The 21,732-nt window shown below is 42.7% G+C and overlaps 1 protein-coding gene across 2 annotated transcripts in view; it reads right to left on the bottom strand.

Moving 5' to 3' along the window:
• Positions 1 to 21,732, bottom strand: part of DOCK2 (dedicator of cytokinesis 2) — a 448,549-nt gene that overhangs the window by 412,696 nt on the left and 14,121 nt on the right. For both annotated transcript variants that reach the window (XM_032158599.2, XM_032158600.2), the window contains exons 2-5: positions 18,606 to 18,689; positions 4,530 to 4,570; positions 3,273 to 3,328; positions 2,694 to 2,790 (exon numbers count right to left, since the gene is read on the bottom strand). In XM_032158599.2, coding sequence (XP_032014490.1) covers positions 2,694 to 2,790; positions 3,273 to 3,328; positions 4,530 to 4,570; positions 18,606 to 18,689 — 278 coding nt within the window. The remainder of the gene's footprint in view (positions 1 to 2,693; positions 2,791 to 3,272; positions 3,329 to 4,529; positions 4,571 to 18,605; positions 18,690 to 21,732) is intronic.

Raw genomic sequence — 21,732 nt, 5'->3', positions numbered from 1 at the left:
AGCAAGATGGCTCTTCATGGTACAAAGATACAAGATCAAACAACATGGACCCCTAGGGCGATTCTCGTCCACTTCATTTCCATCCTTCCGTGTAAGGGAAAGAGAAAGCTGCAGTTTTATAGCAATATGTCTCTAACACCTCTCACACATTGTTAATGTCTTTTCTAACAAAGAGAAAGAAAAGGTCTTGGACTCAGAGCTTTTGACAGGTACAATAGCAAGCATGTTCCGGAGGGTGAGGTGGGAGGATCGCTTGAGCGCAGGAGTTTAGAACTGCAGTGAACTATGATGGCCCCACTGCAGTCCAGCCTGGGTGACAGAGCGAGACCCTGTCTCTAAATTTTTTTTTTAATAAAAATAATGTTATCTTGTTTTCATTGTATTTAGTTGAATAATGTTCTTCTAATTGTGCCAAGTACTTTTGTCTTTCCATTTGTGGAAGTGTGGGTGGTATAATAAAAAAAGAGAAAAATATATATATATATACACACTTGGTCTTTGTCTTTGGTTCTTGAAGCAGTGCTCCTAAAACTCTTGCAATATCCAGAGTGATAAGAATGTATTTTGTTATTCCTAACAATGCCCTTTCAATGATACCTGATTTTATGCTAATGAGGTGATTCTAGGTGGGCCCCTAGACAGCTTCAAGATGAGGGGCTGGTTGCAGAGGAACCAACCAGGAACCAAACCCTCAACCACATGATTAGAGGGTTGGAACTTAACAGCCCCACTCCCCTCCACCTGCCCCACCCTAACCTCTGGGAGGGGAGGGGGACTAAGGATTGAGCTCAAGCACCAATAGCCAATAATTTAATCAATCATGCCTGTGTAATGAAACTCTGATTAAAACTCTTGGTCAATAACATTTGAGGGGCTTCCCAGAAGGTGAACACATCAATGTGCCGGGAGGGTGGTATGCCGAGAGAGGACACGGAAGCCCTATGCCCCTCTGTGCCTTGCCCTGTGTGTCTGTTCCACAAGGCTGATCCTGAATTACATCCTTTATAATAAAACCGTAATCATATGTATAGCACTTTCCTGAGTTCTCTGAGTTGTTCTAACAAATTATGAAACCAGAAGTGAAAAAAGGGGGTACCGGGCAGGGAGGGGTAGTGACAATCCCTAAATTTATAGCCAAGTCCAACAGAAGTTCAGGTAGCCTGGGAACCCAGGACTTGCGACTGGCATCTAAAGTGAGAGCAATCTTGTGGGATTGAGGCTTTAAACCCATGGAGTCTGGCGCTAACCCTGGGTAGTCAGAATTGAACTGAATTGTGGGACATCTAGTTGTTAATGGGGAATCAAGAACTGCGGGAATGATGCAGCATGCTATCTCATTCTTTATGTCTATAGATTCAAGTTTACTGAAAGGAGATCCAATGCAGGTATTAAGCAAATATTACACAGGTTGTATGCAGATACGGCAAGAATCAGGAATGTGATACCGAAGTACTAGATGTTTAAGGATCTCCTGACTAGAGTAAATGGACTTACTATTCAAAGATTTCCTAAGGGAAAATGCCAAGCTTCAGTGGTACATGTGATGGTGATGTTTTAAAAGGGGTAGTGGGCCGGGCGTGGTGGCTTATGCCTGTAATCTCAGCACTTTGGGAGGCTGAGGTGGGTGGATCACCTTAGGTCAGGAGTTCAAGGCCAGCCTGACCAACATGGTGAAACCCCATCTCTACTAAAAATACAAAAAATTAGCTGGGCATGGTGGCAGGCGCCTGTAATCCCAACTATTCAGGAGGCTGAGGCAGGAGAATCACTTGAACCCAGGAGGCAGAGGTTGCAGTGAACCAAGATCATGCCACTGTACTCCAGCCTGGGCAACAGAGTGAGACTCCATCTCAAAAAAAAAAAAAAAAAGATTGGTGGGTAGTGGAGATGAACAAAAACTTTCTTTAGCCACAGGATACTATTTGCCACCTAAACTTTTCTAAAAACTTTGAGAAACATATAAAATTGAGTGTGCCGATGACATCCTCATATTATGAAATGTCCACATGGGAGTCAACATTTAAGACCACGAAAGGTAAGTCTACAAATCCTGTGCATATACCAGCAGGTGTGCACAGTGCCATAGTAAACATGCAGTAAGCCTCGGTTGACATTTTCTCTCTCAGCTTAATGGTTTGCTTAGCTAATTGCTTTCATTAGGATCTTTAGAGCATCAAAGGAGGATTTAAAATTAGATTTGCTTCAAAACGGGGAAAACAAATGCAAAAACATATTCTTTGTTTTTCCAAAGTCAAAACTTCTTCATAGATCTGAGGACAATAGCCATTGGTTAAAATATAAGAACAGTATTTCTCAAGGTGTTATCAGCAGACTAGCAAATCAAATCCGAGTTTATTTAGAATGCAGATTATTAAACCCCTTGGGAGGAAGCTATATTTTTAACAGTTCTCAAGGTGATTCTTATGCACGCTCAAGTTTGACAACTTCTGCACTAAACACCGAAGGTTCACAGCAGACTCCATTGATTATGGCTCTGTCACTAGCTAGCTCTGTGGCTTTGAGAAAGTCCCTGATCCTCTCTGGGCCTTGAGGTCCTCATACGTAATAGTGTGCGCCCTGCTATGTCACCAAAGCCACCTCCACCTGCCTGACTCAATGCTAAACTGAAAACTGGAACCAAACTGAAGATTGCAAGAAGCTTCCATCTCAGGGAGCAGAGTTTTGAGTCTCACCACATAGAGTTGTTTCCAGATGCTTCCCCATTCCCAAAGTGTCGTTGTCACTTCTTGTGCCAGAGGAATTTCTGCAGGAATGATGTTCTCAGTATTTCTATTTAAGGTGGGAGAAAAAGTGGTGTGAAATTGAGACCCAGGTGCTAACAAGATAAAACACGAACAAATTTGCATTAAGCTGCAGCTGGGAACAGGGGCCTTCCTGACATTAGACTAAAACGCCTCCAACAGCCACACCAATTACATTATGCAAATATAAGGGACTTGCTTTGTTATGTCCTCCTTCGCTAGGGTGGGCTCATTATTTAGGATTAATCTACTTTAATACAGTTCTAAGGTAGCTGCCAGCAAAAAGTTTGATTTTCCAAACTAATACCCCCTCAGAGTCAGATCTGAACATGAATCAATTTGGATTAGATCTCCCACTGAGTGATGGAAAGGAGACCCACAAATATACACAGGCACAAAGAAGATAAGCTGAGCAACTCTCAGATCTGCCAAGTCAGATTTTCAAAATAAACAGGACAGAGACATCCATGAGCCACTGGAGGCTCAAGTCCGGTGAAGAATGGCAAATACCTTCTTTTCTCAACTGTCACTTCCTTGATGTGGATAAATGACTTAGGAAAAATGCCCTGTTGGAAACAAAACAAAATAAAATAAAAAGATATATCACCACAGAAATGAATGACCCTAGGTCTTTATAATTTTTTTCCAAAAGCTACTGGCTTATAAAATCCTCAGACTTTAAAGGAATAAACCCAGAGCCAGATAGAACAGGGGCTGGATTCTAAATCTACTTGTTTAGCTCTGGCTTTCCCTCCAGTTCTCCATCAGTTGCTCTAGATCCCACAATACCCCTAGATCTCACAACAGCCCTAGATCCCAAGGGATGCTCCAATCCATTATGGCCACTCATCCTGCAGGTGAGCTATAAGAGTATCGTTTGAAAGACAACCTAAACCACTCACTGACTTTAAGCGAGATGAGGAGCTCTGCTTCTCCCATCACCTGCCCGATTCCAGAAAGCAGTCACCCTTCACAGTCAGGAACAACTGGAAGGTCAGAAATAACTGGTCCTGAAGCAACAATGTTCCTAGGTGCATTTGGGCTAGTTCGATTTGAGACCTATTCTGCCTGTATTTATTCCATTGTTCTTTGAGAGAGCAGAGTAGGACCATCCCTCCCGACACAGCATGTCAGGGAAGAGGGAAGAAGCTTCTATTGTTTCCTTGCTCCATACATTTGGCTCAGTTAACAAGGTAAGTTTATCAATTACTTGGAAATCCCTTCATAAATGCAACCAATGTGCATACTGGGGACATCTGGTCACTGTGCTAGATGCTGTGAGAGAAAATGAGACAAGCAAAGCAAGTGCCTGCTCTCATGGAGACGATAGTGAAACGTGAGGTTAGAACAAGAGAACCCCTCAAAGGTAGAAATCAGGCCTGTCCTTTCTGTGTTGACCTGGATATACGGATGAGGAGATGACTGAATGCTGTGAACAACTCTAAAGGAAGGTGGTCGAATAAATTTCAAATTTATAACGCACAATTCCACAGAGACTCGAGGAAGGGAGAAATCATAACTGAGTGGCATATCAGGAAAAGTCGTAGGGAGATGGCACCAGAGATGAACCTTAAAGAATGGGGGAAAGCGGGAGGGAGCTAAGGCACAGCGAGTGCCAAGGCACAGAGGTCAGAGAGCACAGGGCACAGGAGGGAGGGATGAGTTCCCTTTGCTGAGGAGCAATGGTGGGACAGACCTGCTGAGATGGGATAGCGGGGCATATGAAGACATCCAGTACTGACACAAATAAAAACCAGGTGACCTTACCTGTAACATTTTGTGCTTTATGAGGTATCCCCTATACCAGTCTGCAAAAAGAAAACAAAGAAACAGGTCCCTCATTTATTACAAGTTTGTTGCTAGTGTTTTTCTGTTTTGTTTTGTTTTGTTTTTAACTAGTAAAACTACTGCAAATTGCTTTAGACCTTGGGTACACATCAAACTCTGGAAGCTCATAGTCTTTGAAATCTGTCGAATTGGTTGCCAACATCTCAAAATAACATCTAAAAGTAGAATTCATATAAAGGTGCTCCTGATTTTGAAAAATCAGGAGCTCTAGTAGTGCTGGCCAGTGCTCCCAACTGGGTCAGAGAAGAAGAGCAGCAGGGCCCACCAGACAGAGCATCTGCCTCCAGTCCGCTAGCCTCAATGCAGTCCCTCCCTCGTGTCCATTGCCTTCCTGGGCCCTGTGATCATCTGCATGTTTTCAATTCCTGCCTTCGGGACATAGAAATGCTCCTGGATTTGGGCACACATCCTAAAATAACATTGACAGTTCTAACAGCAGCAAATTTTGTCTAAAATGTGATTTACAAAAGTTAGACGTTACAAAACGGGTAAGTTTAGGGACAGATAAAGGGACAGGGATTTTAAAAGATCTTCCCTTTGCAGGAATATTAAAAATGTTTCAATGAACAGAAATCCAAATTACACACAGTCCTCAGACAAAATACGCCTGAGAGCAGCAAGTCCTGATGACTGTAATGAGTCCGCTGGCCTTTGAAATGATTCGAACACAGCCAAGGAGTGGCATTTGTCATCTTTGTAAATAAAACGCGTCTGTTGGGAGCCTCATTAGCAGACCCTCATTACTGGGCTGACAGATTGTTGATGAAATATGTTCCCAACAGACATACAAGCAAGCCCCAAAACAAACAACTTAAAATGCAAAGTCACCCTTCATAGTCATGAGCCAGCCTGACGGCCAGGTCCTAAAGGAAACTCTGAAGCAACAGGGGGCCGTGATAGCTCCTTTTTGAATGACAGAAAGTGAGAGGAAGGAGAAAAGGAGAAAGGAAGGAGAGAGGAAAAACAGAAGGAAGAAAGGGAGGTTGGAAAGAGAATCTCAGGTGGGAAATAAAAATACCATTCTAAGCACTCTTTGTATATTAAGCCCTTCAATATTCATAACAACCGTATGAAGTAGGAACGGTTATTATCCTATTTTACAAAGGAGTGGCCTACCTGAGCCACAGAGAAGTTAAGTGACTTTCCAAGGATCACACAGCTAGTAGGTTGCAGTGTCAGGTTTTGAACATAAGCAACTATCACACTATGCTTTCTATATTATGAGGGAATGATTTGATGGCTACCTAATATTAATATTTCCAACTTCTCAATGTCTGAATCTCCAAAACTAAATCTCCACTAGGCTACTTTCCACCTGAATACTTCCAGTGATGGAAGATGTTCTACTTCATGAAGCATCACATTCTATTTTCAGTGGCCTCTAATTATTTGTCAATAACTATTGAAAAATAATCCATAATTAACAATACTGCTTATACTTTCTAAGTGCTTCCTATGTGCTGGTAACTCTGTTGACATATTTGTTTTGTCATATTATAAATTAATTTTTACAACAATCCTATTAAGTAGGTACTATTACTGCTTCAGCTCTGCAAATGAAAATAGACAGGCACAGAGATTAAGCAGCTTGCTGATGGTCACACAGCTAGTGGATGATGCAGCTGAGATTTACACTCAAGCAACACCCTGCTGCGCTGTGCTACAACGACCTCCTTTAGTTGCCCCTTTTCACCAACTAGATAGAAATGCAGCTTTGTAATATTATTATTACCTGTCTTTCACTGGTCACCTGCAACATGCAAAGCTGTATGCTAAATGTTGTATAGGCATTCTCTCATTTAATCCTCAGAGTGACACTGTGAGCTAAGTATTATCATTCCCATTTTATAGATGAGGAAATTGGTATTCAAGTCAATTGATGGGCTGGGCCAAGATCATACAACCAGGGTTCAAACTCAAGCTTACATGACTTCAAAGCCAATCCTTAAAGCTGGTTGGCCACATTGTCTCCCATGTGATGGGGTTAGAGTACAAATACAGATAAGGTCATCTGGTAGCAGTGACTTGAACCCACATGATGGCCAAGATCCACCAAAAAATAGAAAAACAATCGAGGGAAAAATAGATGGTCCCTACACAAAGCTCATGTCCACATCTGCATCTCTGTGATAGGGACTCCATTAAGGTGACTTGTCTTCCTGGATCTAAGGAGTTTGCCTGCTCTGACCCTCAAAACTCAGTTATGTGTGTACATCTTATAGATTTCCTAATTCTCAGAGTTGCACCTCACTCCTGACGACAGGATTCTGCTGACATTTACACCCAATATTCTTATTCTGGCTCCCAGGTTCAAGTTCAATCAATATTAATTGTGTACCAACTATGTATATTGCACTGGGCTACATGCTTTCAGGAATAAATCCCCAGGGATTCATTGCAAGAAGGCTTTATCTCTACTTGCTGGATGGTGACACTGAGATCAAACAGGTGGGGAAGAAATTCCAACACATTCTTTAGCAGAAAAGCAGCCAAACCAGAATCCAAACCCATGCCTAGTACATCAACTGCATCAGGACGATCCTTACGACTTTTTTCTGGCATTTTCACTTCTGCCAGGTCATTTATCTCTGACCACTGATGTTGGTTCCTTAATATGGTCACCAATCAGCTATATCTGTCTATGCTCCAAAACATGACTGGGCAGATCACAACGGTTGGTACAAAACAGAAAAATTCCTGGATAGTGGACACCATGATCAAAAGCAGGCTCAGTGTAACATGGCATTTACCATGTCCCAGAACCCGCTCCTGAGTTCAACACTCTTTTGAATTCAATAATAACAAGGGCTTTTTTGCTAACCCTTTCCATGAGATAACCACTTTCTTTAACATAAAATTCACAGTGTGCATTGCTATGGACTGATGTGTCCTCCCAAAATTCATATGTTGCAATTCTGACACCTGATGTGATGGCATTAGGAGGTGGGGTCCTTGGGAGGTAATTAGGTCATGAGAATGGAGTCTTTATGAATGGGATTAGTGCCTTAGAGGACAGTTTGCTTCCTCTTTTGCTCTCTGCCATGTGAGAGGCTATGACAAGAACACAGCCATCTACAAACCAAGTAGCAGCCCCCACCAGAAACCAGATCTGCTGTTGCCTAGATCTTCAACTTTCCAGTCTCCATAAGTATGAAATAAATTTCTCTTATTTAAGCAGTTCATGATACGTAGTAGCCTGGACTGACTAGACATGCATTCTGCAGGAAGATGAGAAAAGGAAAAATTTTTACAATTCTTTTGGAAGATTATAAAGTGCCAATTATTCAAATAATCCTCCCTTTTCACATCTCAAATACCAATATCAAATATATCTAGAGTCTGAAATCCTCTAAGAGTCAAGGGAGGAAGGAGATTTAAAATATCCCACAACATCAAAAAAGAATCCGAGGTCTAGAGATCCAGTCCTCCCTATGCCATTTCCAAGCCACGTGGCCTTTGGTCATGTCACTTAACCCTCAGTGTTTCTATCTGTAAAGTGAGGGAAATAATACCTAGCCCCAAAGAGTGCTACAAACACTATTTTTTTAGACAAGGTTAGAAAGTATATGCATCTGGCAAAGGTACAAAAAGTTGAATGGGAAGAAAACATACTGATTTCAGGATAAGTGTTACCTACATACAGACAAAAGAAAAAAGAATAGAGGAGGGGTAAAAAGGGATTTCAATTGCATTGGAAATTTTTATTTCTTAAAAACAAATGTCTGAAGCAAGCATATACATATGTGTGTGTATATACATATAAACATACACACATATATGTAAGTTCTCCCACTACCATATTTATATATAAACATATATAAATATGCTGATATTTATATATAAACATATATAAATATGCTGATATTTATATGAGTGAAGAGTGCTTAGGAGTGATTTTTCTTTCTTGTGTGTTGAAATATATAATAATATTGAGACCAATGGAAGCTTGTACCTATCACTGGTTGATATGGTTTGGCTTTGTGTCCCCACCCAAATCTCATACCAAATTTTAATCCCCTTATGTCAGAGGAAGGACCTGGTGGGAGGTGATTGGATCATAGGGGTGATTTCCTTCATGCTGTTCTGGTGATAGCGAGTTCTCATGAGATCTGATGGTTTAAAAGTGTGGCACTTCCCCCTTGCTCTCTCTCTCTCTTGCTGCCTTGTAAGATGTGCCCACTTCCCCTTCACCTTCCACCATGATTGTAAGTTTCCTGCAGCCTCTTTAGCCATGCAGAACTGCAAGTCAATTAAACCTCTTTTCTCCATAAATTACCCAGTCTCGGGTAGTTCTTTATAACACTGTGAAAACAGAATAATAAAGAAACTTAGTACTGAGAGAAGTGGGGGACTGCTATAAGATACCCCGAAAATCTGGAATCAATTTTGGAACTGGGTAACAGGCAGAGGTTGGAACAGTTTAAAGGGCTAAGAAAAAGATAGAAAGATGTGGGAAAGTTTGGAACTTCTTAGAGACTTGTTGAATGGTTTTGACCAAAATACTGATAGTGATACGGACAATGAAATCCAGGATGAGGTGGTCTCAGATGGAAATGAGGAACTTCTTACAAACTGGAGCAAAGGTCACTCTAGCTATGCTTTGGCAAAAGACTGGCGGCACTTTGCCCCTGCCCTAGAGATCTGTAGAAATCTGAACTTCAGAGAGATGATTTAGTGTATCTGGCAGAATAAATTTCTAAGCAGCATAGCATTCAGGATTTGACCTAGCTGTTTCTAAAAGTATATAGTCATATGCATTCACAAAGAGATGGTCTGAAATTGGAAATTATGTTTAAAAGGGAAGCAGAGAGTAAAAGTTTGGAAAATTTTCAGCCTGACCATTTGGTAGAAAAGAAAAACCCATTTTCTGTAGAGGAATTCAAATGAGCTGCAGAAATTTACATAAGTAACAAGGAGCTGAATGTTAACAGCCAAGATAATAAGGAAAATGTCTCCAGGGCATTTCAGAGATCTTCACATCAGCCCCTCCAATAACAGGCCCAGAGGCCTAGGAAGGAAAAATGGTTTTGTGGGCTGGGCCCAGGGCCCTGTCGCTGTGCAGCCTCAGGACTTGGCACCCTGTATGCCAGCCACTCCACCTCCAGCTATGGCTAAAAGGGGCCAAGGTACAGCTCAAACTGTTGTTTCACAGGGTTCAGGCCCCAAGATTTGGTGGCTTTCATGTGGTGTTAGGCCTGCAGGTGCACGGGAGACAAGAGTTGAGCTTTGGGGGCCGGGCGCGGTGGCTCACGCTTGTAATCCCAGCACTTTGGGAGGCCGAGGCAGGTGGATCACGAGGTCAGGAGATCGAGACCACGGTGAAACCCCGTCTCTACTAAAAATACAAAAATTAGCCGGGCGTGGTGGCGGGCGCCTGTAGTCCCAGCTACTTGGAGAGGCTGAGGCAGGAGAATGGCGTGAACCCGGGAGGCGGAGCTTGCAGTGAGCCGAGATCGCGCCACTGCACTCCAGCCCGGGTGACAGAGCAAGACTCCGTCTCAAAAAAAAAAAAAAAAAAAAAAAAAGAGTTGAGCTTTGGGAATCTCTGCTTAGATTTCAGAGGATGTATGGAAATGCCTGGATGTCCAGGCAGAAGTCTTCTGCAGGGGCAGAATCTTCATGGATAACCTCTACTAGGGCAGTGCAGAGGGGAAATGTGGGGTTGGAGCCCCCACACAGAGTCCCCAGTGAGGCACTTCCCTTCTTGTTCTCTCTTTCTCCTGCTGCCATGTAAAACATGCCTTGCTTCCCCTTCATCTTCCACCATTATTTTAAGTTTCCTGAGGCCTCTCCAGCCATGCAGAACTGTGAGTCAATTAAACCTCTTTTCTTCATAAATCACCCAGTCTCAGGTAGTTCTTTACAGCAGTGTGAAAACAGACTAATACACTGGTTAAGAGTGTAAATCCTGACTAAAAACTTTCTGCATACCAAAGAAAACAACAAAATGAAACAAAAACCTGTGAATTGGGGAAAAAATTGCAAACCATACATCTGATAAGGGGTTAATATCAAAAATTTTATAAAGAACTCATATAACTCAATAGTATAAAAATAAATAACTTGATTACAAAATAGGCAAAGAAACTGAATAGACATTTCTCCAAGGAAGACATACAAATGGCCAACAGATACATGGAAAGGTGTTTGACATCATTAGTTGTTAGAAAAATGAAAATCAAACCACAATGAGATATCACCTCACGCCTGTGAAAATGGCTATTATCAAAAAGTCAAGAGATAACAAATGTTGGCGAGGGTGTGGAAGAAAGGGAACTCTTCTACACTGTTGGTGAGAATGTAGATTGGTAGTCATTGTTGAAAAAGGTATGGAAGTTCCTAAAGAAATTAAAAATAGAACAAGCATATGACCCAGCAATCCTTCTTCAAGGCATATATCCAAAGAAAATGAAATAACTGTCTTGCAAAGATGTCTGTACTCTCATATTCATTACAGCATTATTCACAATAGCCAATATATGGAAACAACCCAAGTGCTCACCAATGGATGAGTAGATAAAGAAACTGTAATATACATATACAATGGAATATTATTCAGCCTTTAAAAAGGAGGAGATCTTGCCATTTGTCACAGCATGGATGAACCTGCAAGACACTATGCTAAGTGAAATAAGACAGACACAGAAAGTATTGCATTATTTCATTTATATATGGAACAAAAAAAGAGTCAAATATACAGACATAGAGAATGAAACAGTGGTTACCAGGGAGGGTAGGGGATGGGAGGAATGAAATGGGGAAATGTAGGTTAGAGGTTACAGGGTAACAGATATGTAGGAAGAACAAGTCTAGAGACCTAATGTACAATAAAATTGTACTGTATTTGAGATTTCTGCTAAATGATTAGATTTTAGCTGCTGAAGCCACAAAAACAAAAAAAGAAGGGTAACTATGTGAGATGATGGATATGTTAATTTGTTTCACTATCGTAACTATCTTACTACTTTACTACCTATTATGTATCTCACAACATCATGTTGTATACCTTAAACATATACAATTAATATTTAAAGAGTATGAGCTCTGTAATGAAAAGTCTGAATTTGACAGAGATCTGCTATTTAACTGTGCAATCACTGACATGTTAATACTTTCCTCTGAGCCTCAGTCCCCTCATCTATAAAAAGAGAATAATAGTGCCTCACATCTCATGGGAATAATAATAGTGTCTTATCAGGCTTAAATTGGATTAAAAACTCAGAGAGTTTGTCCAGTGCCCAAAATAATTAGTAGATATCATTCTTCTAAAAAAATCAATTAAAATAATAATAATGCAGAGAAAGTTGGGCATATTTTCTATTTTATTTTCAGGACCTATGGATTTATAATATCATTTTAGTTTTTGCACTAAAGTCATTTCAACATATTTCCATCACAACAAAGCAAATAGACATGCCTCAAATGAAACATAATGGAAGTTTACTGACGTCTTAGCCTCATCTTCATTCAGAAGGGAGGAAAACTTCACATACACACTGCTGATAATGGAGCAGCCTTACTGAAGAAAATGGAGTCCATTTCAAAGTGACCTGTCACTACAGCAGACCTGAACAAAAGACTATCACCTTGCAAGGTGGTGCTTTAAAAAGATTCCATGTTAAGTGCTTATAATGTCCTCACTTATACTAAAAGCAAAGAATTTGGATGGGTCAAGATCACCCTCAAAGGAGTTATTAGCATGGAAGCCATGTTGTACCCTCCTCGGTGAGGGGTACATTCAAAATCTCATTGTGCCAAGCTTTTTGCAGCCAAACCAACAATGTGGTAATAGATATGTATTCACTTAGAAAGCACTCCAATATTTTCAAATGAGAACAGAAGGTCTCAGAATAGTACATAGAGTATGTAGTTGCATTTCTAGAAAACAGCAACAACAAAAGCAATGCGTTATTCTTTAAAAGCAGAGGATGCTCTATCCATCTCCTCCCTCATTCCTCTGATTTTATTTGTTTGTTTATTTACTTATTTTTAGAGACAAGGTCTCACTCTGCCACCAAGGCTGGAGTGCAGTGGTAGGATCATGCTTCACTGCAGCCTCAAACTCCTGGGCTCAAGCAATTCTCTCACGTCAGCCTTTGGAGGTAGGAAGCTATTGCCTTAGGAGGGCATGATACAGCTCCTCCACCCCAAAACTACATCCAAACACAGTATGAGTGCATTCTAGGAGCTTCACACAAAGATGTCAGGGGCATCTGGCATCTCATTCCCCAGCTACATGGCTATTTCTACAATGGACTGGCTGATCATAGAGGGCTTATTTCAGTAGAGAATACAAAGAATTGGAAAGAAAGCACCCCAAACTCCCTCCGTTCCCAGGTCTTGTTCAAACTGGGGAAACAGAAGAAGTAGGTGAGCTGCACAATGGATATATGAGATTGAAGTCTTCTGATGTCATCAAATATCAGGAAATATGTCAATCAAATATGACTGGAGGAAGTGACTGGGGGGAAGTAAAATAACACTGCTTTTTTCTATGTTCGTCCCTTCTATGAGGAATTCCTACTGCTCAATACACTTACATGTGTTTTCCACATCTAAAACACAGAATGTTTATGCCACCTCTGGAAAAAAGAGGCAGTATGAGAGATACAATATGGACAATAAAGTCATCATTTGATGTCTAAGGCTTAGCATGGCCTAGCATGAGTACCATCTTGAACTATGTGAGTTTTTATCATAACAATACATTATCTTTATAATAAAAAGTGAAATTCACCCATGTTTAAGTTTCCAGGTTAGGGTCCTGTTTTCCCTCTTCATCCAGCTGAGTAAATTTAGTACATAGGCAAGGAAGGGCTAGCCTCACCCACTCCAGGTGGACTGGCTGATCATAGAGGGCTTATTTCAGTATAGAAGACAAAGAATTGGAAAGAAAGCACCCCAAACTCTCTCCATTCCCAGGTCTTGTTCAAACTGGGGAAACAGAAGAAGTAGGTGAGCTGCACAATGGATATATGAGATTGAAGTCTTCTGATGTCATAAAATATCAGGAAATATGTCAATTCAGCTTCCGGGCCATGCTGTAAAAATATACGTCTGCCAGTTTCGGTACAGCATTACATAATGGGGGAGAGGATGGAATTAACAAACACAGAGAACCTTCTATGAGCCAGGCTGGTGCTTGACAGCTTCTTTTTCTCATTTTATTCTCATAACAAGCTCAGGAGCAAGGTGAAAACAACCCACTTGACAGATGAGAAACCTAAAGCTTACGTACCCAAGATGACTCCACTAGTGGGTAGCAGAAGCAGGGAATAACTTTCTGATTCACAAGCCAGTGCTCTTTTCATTTTTTTTACTGGGGGTGGTGGGGAAGATTTTAAAACTATTGAAAGCCTGGCAAGGTGGCACGCATCTGTAATCCCAGGTACTTGGAAGGCTGAGGCAGGAGGACTGTTTGGGCCCTGGAGTTGGAGACCAGACTGGGCAACAAAGAGAAACCCCCATCTCAATAATAATAATAATAATAATAATAATAATAATAATAATAATAATAATAATAATAATAATGCAGTCTTGTAGATTGGACGCAAATATCCTCAGGTGTTGGCAATGATTAATTATGGGTGGTTGGAATGTAAGTGATTGTTATTTTACTCTTCACACTTTTTTTGCCTTATTTTTCAGAGATGGAGCCTTGTTAGTCTTAAACTCCTGGGCTCAAGGGATCCTCCTGCCTCAGCCTCCCAAGTAGCTAGGACTATAGGTGTACACCGCCATGCCCAGCTTAAAGACTGTATATTTTTTGTTTGTTTAAAACTAATATATGCTATTATAAAGAATTTAAACTAAACAGAAAACTACAAACATATAAGCTTAAAGAATTATCCTGAATCCCATTACACAGGAAAACACTATTAATATCATTCCAGTCAACTCTTTGTTTATATTTATATACATAGAATGACAGATAGATAAAAGGATAAAATATAGTTTTTAAAATACTCTCATAAAAATGAGCATATGGTGAAGATACTATATAAATAGTTTTTTTTTTTTTTTTTTTGAGACGGAGTCTTGCTCTGTCTCCCAGGCTGGAGTGCAGTGGCACAATCTTGGCTCACTGCAAGCTCCGCCTCCCAGGTTCACACAATTCTCCTGCCTCAGCCTCCTGAGTAGCTGGGTCCATAGGCACCCGCCACCATGCCCAGCTAATTTTTTGTATTTTTAGTAGAGACGGGGTTTCACCGTGTTAGCCAGGAGGGTCTCGATCTCCTGACCTCATGATCTGCCCGCCCCCGCCTCCCAAAGTGCTGGGATATAAATAAAAATTTTATTTAATCTTATTTGTATTTAACAGAAGAAAAAGAAACCAAGTGAAATTGAGGGACATTTGAACTTTGATTCAATGTTTCTTTATCACTAAAAAGATTTCCTGAAAACTTCTCTAAAACGAAAATTGTTATGAACAGCATTCAAAGATAGAAGTGGTTATTGTTTTAATTCCATGTTTTATTTTCAATTAATATTCATTGACTTTGCTGTGAAAGTGATGTCATTGAGCTAGCTATTCTCTTCCATTCTCCTCCCAAGTCTCAACTTTATTAGATTTTTTAAAATATTGTCTAGGTTCCCAACAATAACATTCTTTATGGTAGCCATAAATATCATGATGTCAGGGGCATCTGGCATTTCATTCCTCAACTACATGACTATTTGTACAGTGGACTGGCCAATCATTAGGCTTATTTCAGTAGAGAAGACAAATAGGAAAGAAAACATCCCAAACTCACTCCTTCCCCAGGTCTTGTTTGAACTGGGGAAAGGGAAGAAGTGAGTGAGCAGCACATAGATATGAGATTAAAGTCTTCTGATGTCACCAAATCTCAGGAAAGATGTCAACCAAGTATGACTGAAGGAAGTGATTGGGGGAAAAAAATCACACTGCTTTTTTATGTTTGTCCCTTCTATAAGAAATTCCTACTATTTTTAATATCAATTTTTATAAATCGATTCATGTGGACCCAATATTTGCCACTATTTCCTTATCACAGATTTTTAATCCAATATTCTTTTATTGTGATTCACCTCTCATTTGGCTGGATTTTGGTTTTGAAGTAGTTTTCTATAAGAAGGTTTCACGGGTACACCCATATTCTTTCTACTACACAGTTTTGACTAATTCTTGACTAACATTGTGGTTTTCACACCTTTTATATTTTTAGAGGAACCATTTTTTTCAGTCAGAATCACAGACCACACACCCCATCTGCAAAGCAGAAAACACCAGACCTGCTCTCAGACCCCCTCCAGCTCCATTACCTTCTGCCACGCAAGGCACCCCAAGAAGACTTTGGATCCCCTATTTGAAAACTCTGCATAGCCATGAGCGTATGCATGAGAAGTCCTAATAATTTGCGTACCAGGAGATATGGTATTTCCTCAGATAGCTCGAATCATTCTAGCAGACTTCTGAACACTGTCTTTTCAAAGAATTAATAAATTATTAGCCATTTACCAATTAATATATCCAGCTTTTTCCAGCAAGTTATTGTGACTAATTTACAAAGATACATTAAAATTAGACTAATTGAATTAGAAATGGAAAACCAGAACCAAAGAAAGGATAAAGGTGTCCCAGAGATGAATAAAGGTGGCTTGAGTCCACCAGAGTAGCTTTCATAAAGGTCAGGGCACCAGGCCAGGGGAAGGTACTGGCAAGGCTCTGACTATGGCAGCCTGTGTGGGAGGTTTATTCCCTCAAGCTTTCTATTCAGGGAAACTGCATACAACGAAGAGAAAAATACTTCTCTGGATTTCACAATGTAGGACACAGAAAATAATGACCAAGGCCTTGTCATTGTTTTGGCAGGCATGGGTGGAGGAAAGAGTGTGGGCTTGGCCATCAGAAAAGAGCCACTGGGGCCAGGCGCGGTGGCTCACCCCTGTCATCCCAGCACTTTGGGAGGCCGAGATGCACGAATCACCTAGGGCCAGGTGTTCGAGACCAGCCTGGCCAACATGGCGAAACCCCGTCTCTATTGAAAATACAGGCGTGGTGGCGCATGCTGGTAATCCCAGCTACTAAGGAGGCTGAGGCACAAGAATCAGTTGAATCTGGGAGGCGGAGGCTGCAGTGAGCCAAGATCGCATCACTGCACTCCAGCTTGGGAGACAAAAGCAAGAGTCTGTCTCAAAAAAAAAAAAAAAAAAAAATCCACTGGCTCACTGTGCAACCTTAGATGAGTCATTTCCCTGCCTCCGTTTCCTCATCTGCAAATGTGAGGTCTCGTGCCTGTTTCTCAGGATTAGCATCCAGTAGCATGAAAGAGGCACTGAGGAGAGTTGCTGCTGTTTTTATTTTCATTCTTTGCCTTTGGTAGTCACCTACAGTTTGCTTATCTCCCACTGGGCAGAACTAGATTTGTAAAAGATAGGGTTATGCCATGGGCAGGGGGCAGGGTGCTTGGAATCACAGATCCAATTCTCTAGGACTGTGTCCCCACCCCTCTCCTCTAGCCTTGTCCACTCCTTGTGTAAAAGGTTTCAACAGGGCTGGACTGTGAACTTTGCAGGCCCTGGACACTGAAAAGTGTACAGTATCCCCTCATCTACAACCCCAAGTAAAAATAATACTAAAGCATAAAATAAATATAAGGAAGATGAACAAAATTCTCATTTCCCCCATGACCCCTTTTAAAGTTGTCTTGAAATATCAAATTTCAAATTATTTGCCCACGAAATGGTTTTCTGTATGTTTTTTGGTTGTATCTACATGCACAGGTATGCATACGTGTATATATCTACATACGTATGTTTGCGTGTGTCTGTGTGTGTGTATGTGTTTACACAAGCATCCTTGTACAAATCTGCAGACCCAGCTTAGGGCTCTGTTGCCTAGGAGGTTGCATGTAGCTAATCCAGCACTGGAAATGACACTGCCTGTCTTGTGGGTTGTGGTGAGGAGTGACTAGGATCATGTGTTATAAAGAACTTAGCACAGTGTCTATTTTGTGGAAAGGACCAAAGATGGCTACTCCTGCAGGTGACCGCCTTTCCCCGTGAAAGGCCTCCTTCACAGTGGCACACCTGCCTCCTCCCTGACCCTCACTCCCTCCCCAGGGCCTCATCTGATGGATTCACTGGGGCAGACCAGGCCTATGTGCTCAATACACTCTCTCTTCTTCCACTACCACTCTGCTGAGACACAGGAAGCCCATGCTCTGTGCCCTCCATGCGGCAGGAGATACCAGCAGGCCCAGGCAGGAGGGAACTGTGGTGGGCCGATTGGGCCAGTGAGGGATGGGAGCCTGACTGACTGCAGGTAACAGATCAGCAGCTCATTTGGTTCTCATGCCCAAGCCATGCTCCCAATATCAAGTTTATCAGTGGCATATTGATTTCCAACTGCCTGACTTATGAGTCCAAGACCATTAGTCTTTGTGCAAATTTTAAAAAGCACTCCTACCAGCACACCACCACGGGTGGACACAGCCCAGTAGACACCTGGCTTCACAAGGCAATGGCACCTTTGTAGGAGAAAGAAAGAGATGCCACCACATTGCCCAAGACAGGGCTCCCAGCTTGGGGAGGGGAGTGAGCTCCTGCTCCCTGGGCTGGGTGCCTTCATGCAGTAAACAAACCACACAACTGTGCATATCAGCTCTCCTGGAATTAGAGGTGTGATTTATGGGACCCTTCCAAACCCTAATGATGCTTATTTCCCTTTACCGTGATATTAATACTAATAAAGAACGGTATCTAGTAAGAGTCACAGGATGAATAGCCCCATGGCTGAGGCAAATGAAGAGCATAACAAACATTGAACCACCCAGTTAGGCTTTTGCTATGAAACGTACATTCCTAAAATGAGAAAGCATTTCTGTTTACTAAATTCTAATTACTAGCGTTACCAAAACGTTTTTAAACAGACCACACAGCTGCAGGTTCAGAGAGAGGGCTGAGGGGCCTGGGTGTACTACAGGCTTCCATTAGCCAAGGGCCCAGCACCTGGGGCGTGGGCCAGCAACTCACCTCCACACGTCTCCTGTATTCGCACCACATCGCCAATCTGCAGGGAGAGCTGGGGGGCTCCGCTGCCTTGGAAGTTGTATATGGCTGTGAAACAGAAAGAAAGACAGCTAGGTGAGACCTCTGGATCTCTTTAGTCTCTGCTCCTTCCTGCTATCCTTGCCTCAAGTCCATCCCATGCCCAAGCAGCCCACCTGGGCTAAACAAAACCGACACAGGAACCTATTGCCTGCCACAAGAGTCATTTCAGACTCAGCCTGGCTCCCAAGACCTTCTATTAACCAAAGCTGACCTCTCCTCAACACAGGCCCTGCATTCAGCCTGAGTGACAAGGAGGGTGCTGATATTTACTATGGACTGTCCTCTTACTGTACACCAGGCAGTTAAAATGGTACATCGTTTGTTATGCATGTTTTGCTACAGTTAAAAAGAAGCAACTGCATACTAAGCACCTGAAGTGTGGTGAGGTGCTATACGAGGTAGGAGAGATGCACTGGTGAGCAGGATGGCAGGAGAGCCAGACAGCTGTGGCCTCTGAGAGCCTGAGCCCCTCCTTCAGCCAGGCCTGGGGTTGAGTTCCAGCTCAGGCACCCCAGGGATCTATGGCAAGTTATTATGAGAAAAAAAGAGAGTCCCAGCATATGAAGAGCCTGCCATGTTGTAATGCTCCATAACCAGTAACTAAATGGTAGAATTAGACAGGCAGGGCTTTATATTCTAATGGCAGAAGCTGACAGGTCCACCTGCAATGACCCGATGGATGGTCTGGGCTCAGGAAGTACAGGTGCTTTGAGAGCACAGGAGATAGCATGCTGGAGCCATGCATGGGGGCCACAGGAGGCTTCCTGCAGGCAGGGCCAGCTGAGCTGGGCCCATGCCCCTCCCCCACCAGCCCAGCATCATTGGGACGATGGAGAGGGCTACGCAAGGGAAGGAAGCTGTGTAGGAGATTTACCCGGAGGAAGGCCCCGGTGTGAGCTCCGGTCCCTCATGACACCCTTGGCCCTGCTGCTGCCCACACAACAGGCAGCAGCTACGTCTCCAGACTCCTCCAAACCTGCTCTAGCTGGTGACAGGTACAAAGCAGATTCACTTTCCCTCTGAATCCGTTTCCCCACTTTTAAAGTAGGCATTATTGTGCCACTCTTACCCATCCCACAAGGTTGGGTGGGGAGCTAAGATAAGAAGATACCACTGTAAAAAGGTTATTATTCCTAAAGAGGAACTAAACATAGGCATGCCCCACTTTTCTGGAAGTGGCTTATCAGTGTGGATCCTAATAAGAACTAGTGTGTAGCAACCACTTATATCCCAGACATGATTCTAAGTTCTCCATGTGCATTTACTCCTTTAATTCTCACAATACTCCTTGCAAGTAAGAAGTCTTATTATTTCCAAATTTCAGATACACAAACTCAAGCAGAGAGAGGTTACTTGCCTTGCCCAAGGTCACACAATGCTGGAGCTGGGAGTACAGGCCCATGCTCTTTCCTACTCCTCTACTCCACAGGTACACCTCTTCATAATTACCTCCTTTTAACTTTGAGGACACAGACCGTAGGCAGATCCACTAAGTGACCAGGGTCTAAATGGCCAATGCTGCTCTGTGTCTAACCCCTATGCAGAAGCTGGGTGAAATGCCACTGGGTTCTGTGCAGATTCTTTTGCATAACAGACACCACCTCCAGTCTCTAACTCTTCGTTCATCTCTGCATCTTTCCACTTATCTCCTTCCTCTCTCTTCCCTCTTTCCTCCTTCCCGTGGTCCAATCTCCCCAACACGTCTGCCTAAACCACATTAAAAGACCAGAGTGGTTCAGAAGGAACCCCAGCTCTGCCACTCACTACTGTGTGATCTTGGGTAAGTGACTTCACCTCTCTGCCTCACTTTCTTACAGTGGGGATGTTAACAGTACCTATCTCGCAGGGTTTTTAGGATGATTCAATGGAAAGGAGCACAGGCTGCCCCCTCTGCTCCCAGGTGTGCCCCATATCCCTAACCTCCCTTTTGTGTGCATTCAGAGAGATGAAGTCTCCATCCTGAGAGATGATAAAGCTTAGGAGTTAAGAGCTAGTTGTCTCTGGAGTCAAACAGATGTGGCTTTTGAGGCCAGTTCTGTCTTTTCCTGGCTCTGGCCTCAAGCCTAGGGCTGCAGTGTACAACTGCCCAGGCTGTGCCCTGCACAAGGCCACCCAGCCAAGACAGCAGTGAAGGCTGGCACCCAACCTGCGATCTGCTTGCCAAGGCTTGCACCCTGCCCTGGCACTGTGCCCACCAGAGGAGGGATATCTTTTTGAAATCCACACAAAGGCACTGTAGGAGCCAGGGACAGCCTGCTTGAGCAAGTGGCTGTATCTCCCTAAGCCTCAGTTCCTCTGACTGTAGAATGCAAGAAATAATGGTCCCTACCTTACCGGGTTCCTGGGAGGCTCAGCTGAGATGAATGCCCGTATATGACTTGACTTAATGTCCAGCCATAGTAAGTGCTCAGTAAATGGTAGTCACTTTTCTTTTTATTAGCATTATATTATCTCCTGAACAAGGCTCACTCCTTCAGAGCTTTGTGTAGCCTTTAAATCTCCTTTACTGCACTTTGCAACCAATGGCTCTGTCGACCAGCACTTAATCAAATTAATCCTTTGTCCAAAAGCAAACCTTGAGAGGGCCCTCAGTGGATGCTGAGGCTTCTCTCCTCCTGCATAAACGCAGCCTGTTTCTTCATTCCCTCCGCACTTGGCCTGATTTCAACCCCCTTCCCCTCATAGGCTGCTGTTGATTGGACATACTCTAGTTTGCTGGTGTCCTCACTGGGTACACTCTGCTCCCTGCTCTTCCAGCCCAAGTGGTTTGCCTGAGGACTTGGCAGTAGAACTGGACAGGATGGTGGAAGCAACTGAGGCTTCCAACAGAAGAAAACCAGGCACAATGTGTGTTAGTCTCTGGAGTACGAGCAAATCAGGGGTGTCCATCAGATATGAGGAGGTGGGGCAGGACTGTTATTCCTTGACCAGCTCCTCCCTGCTTTCCTCGGGAATCTTCCCTCATCCTCTGCCCAGCAATGTCAGGTGAAAAGGTGCCAGTAGATTGGCTTAAGATGTCCTGGACAGATCTTGAAACTGGGTATTCAAG

The sequence above is a fragment of the Hylobates moloch genome, unplaced genomic scaffold (assembly GCF_009828535.3).
Source record: "Hylobates moloch isolate HMO894 unplaced genomic scaffold, HMol_V3 SCAFFOLD_6, whole genome shotgun sequence".
Taxonomy (NCBI): Eukaryota; Metazoa; Chordata; class Mammalia; order Primates; family Hylobatidae; genus Hylobates; species Hylobates moloch.
This window is presented reverse-complemented; position numbering and strand designations above follow the sequence as displayed.